A 13,664-nucleotide genomic window follows, 5' to 3' on the forward strand; every position below is an offset into this window, starting at 1 on the left:
TAGTGACCATTAGGTCAAAGTAAAACGTAAAATTTGCTGTGCTTTCATTATTTTATGTATACAAGTGTGAATGCTTGTATAAGCAACGGTTTTACTTGTTTAGTGACTTTCCAGACCCCTTCAACAACTATTCTCGGGGTAGGGTCGGGGGATTGGGTGGGGAGCCTGACCAGTGAGGTGAAATTTTTGCTGCCGACACAGCTCAGCACCCTAGTTGAAGGGACAGGAAGTGCGGTTATACTAATGTAAAAAGGTGACCTACTTTCTTAAAAAAAATAATAATTATATATTTTTTTTAAATGTGCAACAATAATAACATAGACGCAAATAAAGAAGAAAATGAAAAGTAACCGCAGTACAGAGTTCACAGTTGTATTTGGTTCATATTCAAATAGTGTCAACACATGCCAAAAATGTCTTTAATTTTGACAAAATTAGTTAAATATTATTTCAGCTGATCACCAGACCCTGATTTTTTGTTCCAAAAAAAAAAAAAAAAAAGAATTACAAATTCCACATAAAACAAACAAACAAACAAACAAAAAAATAAAAAAATGCTACATATAATGTGCACCAAAAATTGGCATGTGTGGTGGAATGCATTTTGGTCCCATTCAACAAAGCATATTTATTTCTTATAACAAAGGAATATTATGATAAAATGAAAAAATAATAATAAATACAAAACAGTAAAACAAATAAAGACAGAGTCAAAACATTTTTAAAGAGTAATTTCCAAATGTTTTAATGAATGTAAATGTAAAAAAAAATGTACAAAAAATTAAATAAATAAATCAAATAAAAAATAAAAATGTATTAAAAAAAATAATAATAAAAAAATAAAAAAAGGTGAATGGGTTCTTCATTGGCCCATGCCCCAACTTCCACTAAGTTCAATGGAAAAGTACTTCTTGCTTATTCTCACTACCAGACAACCAAACTGTGATGAAAACACAACCGCCTTGGCAGAGGTAACAATTCAGTCAATCACCATTAAAACCTCTGAGTGAGCCATGTGCATGTTTTGAAATGCTTTGCAGATTTTTGGACCAGTTCAGCAGATCATGAAGTTCAAAACGATGGAGGAAGTGATCGAGCGGGCCAACAACACAGACTACGGTTTGGCTGCGGCGGTGTTCACAAGTGACATCAACAAAGCCATGACCATATCTATGGCCATGCAGACTGGCACTGTCTGGTCAGTTTCATTTACTGTTCCACTCCTTCGATGCACACTTGGCCTTCACTAACTGTACGCTTGGCCATTTGCCATTTCACTATCATTACACAAGAAATGTTTCCTTTCCTGTTTTGTTTTCATTTTCTACCCCGCAGTGTAGATATTGTATATATAAAACACGCAGACAGAGTAGAACGACACAACTACAACACAATTGTATATGTAAATGGACACCATCGTTTCATTATATGTAATGAAATGGCTATAAAATGTTGCTTCTTGATTTTGCCCCTAATTGTTGAGGTTTTCTTGTATAATTAATTGCAGATGGCTCTAGCTCAGGGGAGGTTTCAACTAACATTCAACATGTGCCGGATATTTTTCACCACTTATCATAACTAACTGCAATTCTGTCATAGCTAAAGCTACATTTACAATATGTTCCCGGCGGCCACGGCAGCCCCGTTTTGACCACCATGAACAAAAACAGGATTGGGCGTGGTAAGCCGTGATTGCCGTGGATGCCCGGTGAGACTGTGCGGATGAGAAACAAAATGGGATGCGTGCAACTAATCTGCTAATCTGGACAGTACGAAATTTATTTTAAAGTTGTAAACTAACATTACTATCAAATTGTCCGATTTTAACCGTGGCTGCCCACAATGGGTTGCAATGGGTTCAGCGTCATCCGCAAAACTGCATTAAAATGTCTTTAATAAACTAGCACCAAATTGTGACATCCTCCAAATGAAGTCTTTATTCTGCTTTTGAATTTCTCCTGCATTGAATAATTCCACGTTGTCTTTCCCAGATGGCTGAAGTTAAGCAACTCCCAAATATGCAACTGACTGCTTTCAGCTGTGTTTGCTAAAAACTAATGGGATTATGTTATCAAATCCAGAGGGTGGCTAAAATAGCAATGGCGCTGGTGATGATATGTTCCTACATCCATCTTCATGAACGCTGCTCTGATATTCTGCTTCGGCCAAAAATTCCACGCATAAGAGTAATAATGAATGTTTTGTGTACTTTTCAGGATAAACTGCTTCAACGCTCTCAGCACACAGTGTCCATTTGGAGGATATAAAATGTCTGGCAATGGACGTGAATTGTGAGTATGACTTGTGAGGAACTGTCCACTGAGTGTACACAATGAACCACGACATCACTAATATTGACTTTAGGGATTTTTTATTTTTTGAGAGGATATGACCATATTCCTGCGGCAAAAATCTCTTGCAGTTAGTCACGGAGCAAATGTGCAAAAAAAATAAAAATAAATCATATCATGCGCTGCCCTAACATCAACATATAATGGTGGAGGGCGGTGAATTTGGATCCTGGACCTACAGTGTGGACTTAATTCCACCTTTTAATACAACCACCATCATGTTCCAACTATAGAAACCATTAATATTGAGTGAAAAAACAAAACACACAGTATGAAGTATAATCTGGAGCAGTTCCGAATCAATATTAATCTAGTAACATGACAAAAACACAAACAAATTAGATTTAGTTTTGAATTACATTGACCTGCAATACTGATTTTGAAACTCCTGGGCAATTTACATTGTGATGTCAACACATAGAGGCTCAAATCTAATTTGACAAAATTCTACAAAACACTACGAAATGATGAGAAGCTGATTTGGACCTCGGAACAAACCCTATCACTAATCTATGTTAACGCAGTAGTAGAGTCATAATTACAGTAAATACTTGAGGTCATAAATATGAAGCAATCAAATGAAGGCCAATAACATATTCTTGAGTCACTGAGCAAATTAGTTCATCGCAAGCCATTTGTAAGATCTGAGTGTCATATGCCGGGATCTGCTTAAACCAGTGACGTGCAAAGTTCGGCTTGGGGACCATTTGTAGCCCACCAAATATTCTAATAGAGTGACATCTTGTCACACAAGTGCACCACCAAATTACAAGTTTTCAGACTTACGAGCCGTCGACAACAAAAAACAAAACAACCGCCCAACATCTTGCACTGTACACACAAATTCCAAAACATGAAAAGTTAAAATATTGAAAGGTAGCCCACTAGTTTTTCTTGATTTAAAATAGAAATGTTGATAACACACTATATTTTGTGTACATAAATTTTTAAAACTAAAATATCAGAGTAAATATTACAAGACATTACACAATTTTTGTTTAAAATGTTTTTAAATTAGGCGGCACGGTGACTAAGTGGTTAGCACGTCCGCCTCCCAGTTCTGAGGACTCGGGTTTGAGTCCAGGCTCCGGCCTTCCTGGGTGGAGTTTGCATGTTCTCCCCGTATCTGCGTGGGTCTTCTGCGGGTACTCCGGTCTCCTCCCACATTCCAAAGACATGCATGGCAGGTTAATTGGGCGCTCCGAATTGTCCCTAGGTGTGCTTGTGAGTGTGGATGGTTGTTCGTCTCTGTGTGCCCTGCGATTGGCTGGCAACTAGTCCAGGGTGTCCCCCGCCTACTGCCCAGAGCCAGCTGAGATAGGCTCCAGCACCCCCCGCAACCCTTGTGACAAATAAGCGGTCAAGAAAATGGATGGATGTTTTTAAGTTGAATGCTACAAAATATCACACCAATTTAAATTAAAAATAATAATAATCTTGATATCACACTACAGCTAAAAACGTTTTGCTTAGATTAGCTTTTTGCTATATTGATTACACCAAGCTGAGATTTCGGAAGTCAAGTTAAAAACATTTCTTTGCAATATGTGCCCCAACCAATCTAAATACAGTATTTTGATTAATATTACGTTTGTGGAATATGAATTGAGCAGAAAAATCCACCAGTTTCAACCTGCTGTTGACTGACAACATGGCTAACCTGTTTTCAGCGTTTGGCCACGTGATGTTTGGGCACTATGATGTCAACTCAATCCACGTACATGGTCTGCAATACGTGTGAAACATACAGAGGAGCATTTTATTCTCAAGGGCTCAAAAACATGACAAAACAATAGTACAATCATAAAATCTCCATTCACATACAGTAGCTAGCTCGCATGCTAGTCGTTGGATAGCATCGCGCCTCTCATCGAGAGTGGAAAAGTGGAAAGCCCGGTGGCAACCTTTGCGACTCCAACATGTAGGGACGCGTCATGAGAAGTATGTACTGTACTTTTCAGATTGTTGAAGTAGTATTATTTGATTAACAACCTATCAAAAATCTCTTGAGAATGGAAGACAGATTAGCATCTCAGTGCTAATGTTTGCTGTTGTGCATTTCAGGGGAGAGAGTGGCTTGAGGGAGTACTCAGAGGTGAAGACCATCACCATGAAGATGGTCGCCAAGAACTCTTAAAGCATCCTCTCGTTTTTGGAAGAGGAGGTAGCATCTTCCTCAGTAACGATGGGTGACAACCCCTCAAAATCTCCTTGGTGACTACAGACTGTGACCGCTCTCCGCCCCTCGACTGCCCTCACTCACTTGCACCCCTCGAACCGTCGGCCAGTGGTGACTTCCAGCTGACCTGAGTGTGTGCACCGGACCAACCACTGAAGCACCCCTTTTACCTCCTCCACTAACTCCACTAAAGCACTCACAAAAGACAATGGGGCAAAAGCCAATAACCTCCAACCGTTACATCCTTATTCCCACTTGAGTGTGTCGAAGCTGCTGCCAGACTCCGTCGCCGCACTTGCAATCAAACATTTGAATAATGCCTGTGTTGGAGGCAGTGCCATCAAACCTCACGCGTTTTCACTAGAACATATGCAAGCATGTGCACCCCCCTGGTTTCAAGACATCTGATGATGTCATCAGCCTTGGTTATGAATGGATGAAATCATGTTAATTTCAAATTGATTTCTAATTGTCTTTGTTTTAACTTGACTTAACACTGTATGACCACCTTTGATTTTGATTTGAACCTCTTTAAAAACTTTTACTCTCACCTGCTAAAAGAGGGCTAGATGTATTTGAAATGTTATGTAACTGATTGTCATTGATGTCCATTTATGTTATGTTTATACAACCATATGCTATAAAATTATAAAATTACCATATGTTTTTGTTTTCAGTAAAAAACAAAAAAGAAAATCCTGTTGTTAGTCTGTGCGTCATTACTTGGGGCTTGGATTATAAATGATAAATTGGCTTCTCAAATTCTAGTATATCCAATTATTTGAGATATACACCAAAGAGGTTGAAACAATTTTACAATTCAAACTGATACATTATTGGGACAGGTAATTGAGCATTTCAGCTGATCATGATAAAATATTTCCAAGCTGTAACATACTCAGTATACTGATAAATTAAACTAGCGTAAAGCAACATTATGTACCAAATCGACCATAAAAGTTTGTTATTTAATTCTATTTGAATTTATATTTAGTTACCAGTAGTTATTTCGCTAGAAACTGAAAATGCTAATTCATGCTGTTGCTGATTCAAAATGACTCAATGATGTACACAGTTCTCAACTCTACTCAATTTTATTTTTAGAGCACTTTAAAAACTACAGCAGCTGAAGCAGTCACAAGTGACATACGATAATTTAAACCCAATAAAGCACTAACAAAGTCAAAATCAATTATAATATACTAAAATAAGGGTTCAAGGTTCATGCTCTTTTGAAATGCCCAGGACTAAAAATGGCTTATCAATATAAGAGCTTCTCTCTTCTTTTTAAGTACAGTACTATTTTTGCATATGTGTGACTACTTTTGTGTCACCAGTCCTGGAACCTTTTTAATTCACCTTGTCCATTAGCTCAGCCCTGAACACCTGGCCGTGACTCAGCACTGGTTTGTGGTTTTGGTACCGGGCCTCAGAGAGACTGAACAGTTAATTTAAAAAAAAAAAAAAATAAAAATAAAACAACTTTTATTTTGAAACTCAGGTGCATCCGCCTGTGCCTCTGTATATGTCAAACTGTCTAGGTCATGTGATACAGTAGTAAAAAGTATACCCATAAGCTAGCAAAATGAATCAGAGCTTCTTCAGAAAGGGGAAAGTGGTAAATGATGAGACAGAAGAAGAAGTGCCTAGACCTTCCGAGAAAAGGAAGCTACATTTAAGAGACAACATCTGTCGTCTCACTTACGGATTTCTCACACATCAAGACCGCTTTGCGTAATATGTCTCAACAGGCTCACTAATGAGGCAATGAAGCCTCCAAAATTATCAAGAAACACTTGCTTCAATTTCCAATTTCCGTCTATCTTTGAGAAGCAGGATTTTTCATGTTTTGGAAACGTGGTCGAACGCCCGTGAACGTGTAAAGGCCACATATATATATATATATATATATATATACATATATTTATTTATTTTAGATTAAATATTGCTTAAATTAATTTATTAAAATAATAATAATAATAATAATAATATTCAAAAATGGCAGTCAAACATTTAGATTTTGCCTATAATAAATGTGATATTTTCATGATTTTTCATGTACAATTAGTACCTTTAAAAACACATTTTGCAACTTGCTGTTAACTGAAATTGACATCACAAGGGCTCCGGTAACCAATCACAGCTCAGCTTGTGAATGTCACATGACTAAACCTAGAAAACAGGTAAGCTGTGATTGGTTACCTGAGCCCTTGTGATGTCATTTTCAGTCAACAGCAAGTTGCAAAATGTTTTTTTTAAAGGTTCTATTTGTATGTGAAAAATAATTAAAGTAACAAATTAATTATAGACAAAATATTAACTTATTATTGCTACAATGGGCTAAATAAGTGAAGTATCACTTTAAAGTTAAAAAAAATAAATAAATCGAAATGTCCAAAAAATTTGCATAAAATGTTTATGAAATTACCAAAAATGTCAGAGAATTGCATAAAGAAAAGTATTAAAAAACACTCAGAGTAACCATAAAGTGTCCAAAAACAAAAAAAATTAAATTCCGAAAATTACCATAAAATGTCTACAAATTGTCAAAAATGTCAGGAAATTGATAGAAAAATAGAGGCAGAATAAATGTCAAAATTAGCCATAAAATGTCCAAAAAAGGAAGCGAGGCAAAAAAATTACCATAGTGTATGTCCATAACATTGTCAAAAATGTCTTTTTCTGAAAGGGAGAAAGGTCTAAAAATGTATGAAAATGAAAAGTATGAAAAATTACACACAAAATGGTTGAATTTAACTATTTTGTTGACTTAAAAAGCCTTCATCATTTGGCCTCAAAGATTCAACAGTCCATGCTGACTTACGTCAACAGTTGCCATTACTTGACAGTGGCATTGCTGGTCAAATAAAAACGAGCTTTGTTCCTGGCACTGCACATGATTTCCGCCAACATGTTGTACAGTGTTTTGTTATGAAAGCCTTCAAACATAATTGCGTCAGGCAGGGTCAGGGTCAAGTGTTGGTGGGGAAATAAGAGCCGCTCTCATACTAAGAACCACATGATCATAATCAACTTCCATACATCAACGTCTTGAGTCTTTGTTAGTGCGCGCTGAAGCTTGGAGAGACAGAAACAAGCCCGATTTTGGACATTTTACTTTCGCTCGTCTGAGCTGCCCTGATAAGAGAGTAATAAGATTGTCGCGATACATAAAAGACATCCAGTAAGAACCTTTGGGCATGTAAAGGACAGTGATGTCTTGTCATGAGTGCGCCGACGTGATAGATAGGTCACTAACACCTCGAATTGAAGCTGTCACATAAAGCATCGTTTGCATTAAGAAGTGCTATCCTTAAAGACTGCTCACGCCGTTATGGGATAGACAATCTATTGAATGATTGAAGCCATATCTTGGATTGATTCCCAGGTTAAGTGCTTGAATCCCGATATAAATGACCCACAATAAGTATTTATTGGAAGGAGCACTTACAGAGCTTGATAAGTATCATTCAGCAGCCATTAGCCTATGGTCAGAAAAATGATGGATGCCAGCCATTTTGTGCTAATCCCCCAATCGGCTCAAGAGCCTCCACGGTTCGATTTGGCTTCAGATGTAACTTTGGGAGGAAAAGACTTGCGGGGTGATCTATTGGTGCTCCGCGGTGTGCCAAATTCATTCCTGAAATGACTGCTGCGTACCTCAGGGACGTCAATGAGATGGTGACATTGCCGCTATGAATGTTGTCATAAAATGGGATCTTGACACGTCTACTGCCAAGACGGCCATCAAAGTGACCCGCGCGGAGGCCGCAAGTGCTACACGGTACCACGCAACTTTAAACAGGCGATCACACGCGATAGGCTTGGCAATTTTGTAAAGTTCAGAGGATTGCCCGTTTCTGAAGCATTACCAAAAATAATCACCAAAGCCTTCTCCCAAAGATGATGTCATTTTAATGATTGTAATGCTTGCTGTAATTATGTTGAAATAGTTTCCATCTGTCCATCAAGTGAGTCACAGGGGGTGGAAGTGTGATGTAAGTTGCACAAATTGAGTTGTCGCTCTCATTTTGAAAGGAAATAAATCCATCTTGTTTCTATACCACTTATCCAGAACAGGCTCACATGGAACTGGAACTACAGGCCACCTGGAACCGCCAGTAGGATGGGTTGTACCTATCAACCTTTTCTTTTCTTCTTTTTTTACTGCAAGTGACAAGGCAAACTTCAGAAAATTAGAAAATGAGAAGGAAAACGAGAAAAAAAATCTCAAAACCAACAAAACTCTTGACAAGAATACACATAATTATACTGGTACTTCTTTTAATACTGGTGCATTGGAATGATTATGAGGAGAAAATGAATTTAAAAAAAAAAATTTTTTTAAAAACACCTTTAAAAAACTGTTGTTTTTTTTTCCCCCTGTCTTTGTGCATATGGTCCCCGATTTGCTGGTACACTTTATTATAAGACTTAAAAATACGAATGATTAAAGATTCATCATGCTAATTAAAAAAAACTTTTAAATCCAGGTTAACTGTGCTCTTTTTTTCAAACTGATGATTAGGTTCTTTTAAAATCCTGTTTTTGAGAATCTTGTTCTTGCACTGTACGCTCTTTTAATCATTTTAGTAAGCTTTTTTAGTATTTTTTTTTTAATGACTGTGTATAAGTCTCTTTAACTCTGTTAAATATTGTACTGTTAAATACAGCATATGTAGCATATTAAGGTACGTTGTGCATGCACGGCGGTATAAATTAGCGATTTTATTTTAGAATCCCTTATTGGCTTAATCAGCTTATTAAGCCCCCTGTATAACACCAACCCTTTTAAAAAAATATTCACGGCATTTTACAGTATGTATTTTAATGATGGACATCATGGCGGTACTTGGAGAGCTTAGTATTTGTATTTTTATTTATTTATTTATTTATTTATTTTGTTCTGTATTTCTACCAAAGTGTCTAGCAGTGGTTCACAAACTTTTTCACAGCTCCACTCATCTTTAAAACAAGCATTTTTGTCATATTTTTACACAATAGGAAAATTACCACAATGAAGTTCAACAAAATGATGACCATCAGCTGCATTGCTGGTATATGGTTTACTGTAAACATTTTTTTTAATCATATACCCTGAAAGCCTGTCATCAAATTTTATAGTGCATGGTTGCATGTGCTCAATTATCATGAAAATGCATGTGGGGAAAAAAAGCCCAGTTCCAATAGTGTAAGGTAAAGGTGATCTAAAAGAAAACTCAGAAAGCAGTCTTTCACATAAAGTATAAGGTGGTGTTGATTTTTCATTCTAGGTCATAAAGATTCGACTTTAATGTGGCCAATGAATGAGTTTGTCAGGAATATCCATTTGTCTGGTCCATTTACAACTGCGTCTTCCATCAGTGAGAGGCCATTTCATAGCCTGTTCCATTTAAAAAAAATCTTTAACCCCAAAATGGCAACTCTTCTCCATTAAGATAAATCAAAGCTGATCATCAGATATGTCAAAAAGAGGCAGCATCTTGGCCATGCAAGCCATTTGGATGAAGCTCTTTTATGCTTTTAAGGAAAACGCAATGAACAGCAAGTACGGAAAGTCTTTAAAGCCAGTCTGAGTCTCTGCCAAGCGACGTCTAACCTCTGCTATTCTAGTTTGGGAGTTAGCGAGTTTCCCTTTTCCTCTGACATCACTCTCCGGGATCCACACAATGATAACACGGCCCCGATTTCATGACATTAGCGTTTCCTTGAATGCACACGGGATTGTTGTGTTCAAAAGCCCTCCCGGATACAAGCTAGCTGCAGCTTTCCAGCAAGCAGCAGCAGCAGCAGCACAGATGGTGTCCATGGGAGACTCGAAGGATACATGCAGACACAAATTCCAGACTGCCGCTATGTGGCAAGGAAATACATATTCCTGGGTAAGAGTCTCTTACTGTGCATTTTCTGAAGGACGGCTGAAAAAACAGACGCTCAGTTTTGAGAAACGATTTTTTTTTTACATTTCATATCTGAGAGGACCACAAAATGTAAAGAAAACTGAGTTGTTTTTTTTCTGCTTCATCTTTTAGAACTGGCATATTTTGTAAATATGTAGTAAAAACAAAACACACACAAAGAGTAAAGAAAAAGAAATGCACCTTGTGTGATTTATTTTTTATTTTTTTAATGCAAGCCATATGTGAGCAGGACCGTGGAAACAGGTGATGATAGCATTACGCCAGGATTACAAACAGATGGAGGAGGGCTTGAACCTAACTCTTGTGTCACTGTCGGGGTCATTAATAAAGATTTTCCTCTCTGATGAAATGATTTCGCCACACTTAACTTGGTGGAATATGTAAACAAAGGAGAGGCCTCTCTCTGGGGTGAAATCTTTTCATGAGAATCACCTCAACTAGTTAAAGAACTTGTTTTATTGCGTTTAATGGTGTGTACTGCGGCCGTTCTACCTCATCGGGTTTGAATGAGTTGAGGCTGAGAGGATTCACTAAACGGAAGGGTCTCATTGTACTGTAAGTGTCAACCCAAGAATGTGACGCAAAGGCCTTTTGTTGCCATTTCTCAAGCTTCTTTTACCTCTGCGTTTTGACAAATTGGACACTTGATTCTCCACCTCACGTTCCGCCGGCCACATAAACACACCGGACGCGTCTGCTTCACATCAGGTGAGCGCATGTACGGCCGCCCCGAGGAATGTCGGCGGCAATCAGACTTGATGAAGCGGCCCCGGAGACACAAAGCAAAGCCACTGTACGTGTTAAGAGCGGGAGAGGACACTGTGCAGACGTTTTGTGAATGGCAGGCAGGCCCACCCCGGAGAGATGTGCTTATTTAAGGAGCAATTACACTCAGCGGCACTGGGAGAAGCAATGACTGGCTCCTTGCCCCCAAAAGGCACCCGCGTGAATGCTCATCTTGACCGCAAGTGCTGAAATTATGTTGAAAAACAATGACATGACAAAATATTTTGACAGTAAATTTGAACTGGTATTAAAAAGCTTGAAGCCACTTTTTTTAATTGCTCAAACATTTAAAGACACCACTGTAAATAGTTCCCAGTTTACTTTTTTTTTTTTTTTTTTTTTTTTTTATTAGGGGTAAGTGGGACAGTTCACCAGCAGTTTAAGAGTCGTGGTACACGCTGGATTGGTTGCCAAACCCCATTCAGGAGTCGCCAATATGGTGCCCGCAGTCACCAGCTAGCCCCACAAGCACCACATACGTAGCCTGCTAGCCTGTTCTAAAAATAACTCACTAAGTGATGGGACTAGTACAAGTACTCAACTCTTGAGTAGTAAGTAGTAACCAATATCAGTTATTGATACCACTAGTACTTTTGATACATACAATATATCCCCAAAAAACATACTTTTAAAGTGGAAGTCAACTTAAACATTTCTTGACAATAATATTTTATATGTGACCTCAATGGTGTAAACCTAACATTCTAATTAATATTACATTTATGAAATATGAGTTATGCAATAAAATTCAGCAATTTCTATCCATCTCAGGGAGCAGCCATTTTTCCATTTGCTGTCGACTGAAGATGACATCACAGTTGCTCAGGGCTCAGACAACGACCAATCACAGATCACCTGTTTTCTGAAGCTGAGCTGTGATTGGTTGTTACCTGAGACCTGAGAAACAAGTGGCTTCTGATGATTAAAAACTGCTGGATTTTGCTGCTTAACTCATAGTCCACTAATGCAATATTAACCAAAAAAATTAGACTAGTGGGGCTGCATAGAACATATTATTGTCAAGGATGTTTGGGGGGGGGTTGACTTCTCCTTTTAACAAAAAGACCATTATATCCAAATATAGCATTTTTCCTTAAAATTGCATTAAAGTAATGGTAATTTTCGATTATTCAAATTTAGAAATAAATAATTTAGGCAGAAATTTGAAAAGATCATTTAAAAGTAGTGCAGAATTTGGGAATTAATAATGGAGATTGCAGGTGGTAGTATGCATGGAGAACAGAAAGCAAAGTTAAGTTGTTTATTGGCTGATTGTTATGCTACATTCTCTACTGGCCATCAATGAAAGAGAAAAAGGAGGTTCTCCAAGATTAATATCTGGGCATGTTAATGGTTGGCGACTGTAATGTGCAGCAAAGCAAAGTCTGAAATAAAATGCAACAGTGTCCTCCGCCAAAAAAAAAAAAAAAAAAAAAAAAAGCAGAGTGATTGGCGTATATCCCCTTTGTGAAATGATATTTCCCAGCCTGTCCCTGAAGCCACCACAAGAGAGCACAGCTGGCTGATCCTTGTGTCACACACAGGTGTAAACACACGGGACCTGAGCACAGCTTCAAGTGGCCGCCCCAAATGGGGCCTCCCCTTCTGCCATTTGGAAGAGCCAACTTTCACAATAACGGACACGTAAGAAGGCGACACCTCGGCCCAGCGTGGTGCCACGTGACAATGTGACAAATAGTCAGCGACTTACAGAGTGAAATGATTTATTGGCCTCCGAAGCAGACAGCGTCACCCGGGGAGCATTAAAGATGCTCTGTGATTTCACACGTTTGGTAACATGTTTATGCAGCTGGATTGTTTTATGGGAGCCATTGAATGAACACATGATAAGTGAGGCAAAATAACAAGCTCCAAGTATGTTCGAGAAATCGTCCAGCGACCAAACATCACATTTTAACTTTGAAAATGTGTGACTCCTTTTGGATTTATTTATTACTCTTTAAATGCTGAAAACGTACAATGCCTATTTGGTTCCAGTTTTTTTTTTTTTCTATTCTGCCTGAAGCTGTGGATTAAGACCTACTATGGTTGAAAATAAAAAAGGCAAAGCTTAGTTATGGTCTGCTCAAGAGGATCAGCTCATTTCCTTGAGTACACAGCACAGCGCAGTGAGAGCAGAGCTCGCCTTGGAAGATCAACGTCTACTCTTTTGTGGCATCAGTCATGCAGCCCCTGTGGATCACAATGGCATTGAGGGGTTCGGCGGAGGGGTGGGACGCGCCATTCCAGATCGCGGGGGGACCACCTGACCACCTACTGGTGCCCAGCGTGTACACATTTTTTCTTTAGATTTCAGCTCTCGCTGCTGCCCGTTATCCTGATTTTTGATTTAATACAACACAAGCGGGAAGGCCTTTTGAGAAAGTTTTATCATTTTAATCTTATTCCACATGCTGAAAATGGTTA

The 13,664-nt window shown here is 38.3% G+C and overlaps 1 protein-coding gene across 1 annotated transcript in view; it reads left to right on the forward strand.

Annotated features, from left to right (window-relative positions):
- aldh1a2 (aldehyde dehydrogenase 1 family, member A2) overlaps positions 1 to 5,230 on the forward strand; it is a 36,181-nt gene extending 30,951 nt beyond the window's left edge. The window contains exons 11-13 of the mRNA XM_077518538.1: positions 1,041 to 1,198; positions 2,217 to 2,291; positions 4,416 to 5,230. Of these exons, the coding sequence (XP_077374664.1) occupies positions 1,041 to 1,198; positions 2,217 to 2,291; positions 4,416 to 4,488 (306 nt within the window). The 3' untranslated portion in view covers positions 4,489 to 5,230. The remainder of the gene's footprint in view (positions 1 to 1,040; positions 1,199 to 2,216; positions 2,292 to 4,415) is intronic.
- Positions 5,231 to 13,664: the final 8,434 nt, after the last annotated feature.

Source organism: Festucalex cinctus, chromosome 4 (genome assembly GCF_051991245.1).
Source record: "Festucalex cinctus isolate MCC-2025b chromosome 4, RoL_Fcin_1.0, whole genome shotgun sequence".
NCBI lineage: Eukaryota > Metazoa > Chordata > Actinopteri > Syngnathiformes > Syngnathidae > Festucalex > Festucalex cinctus.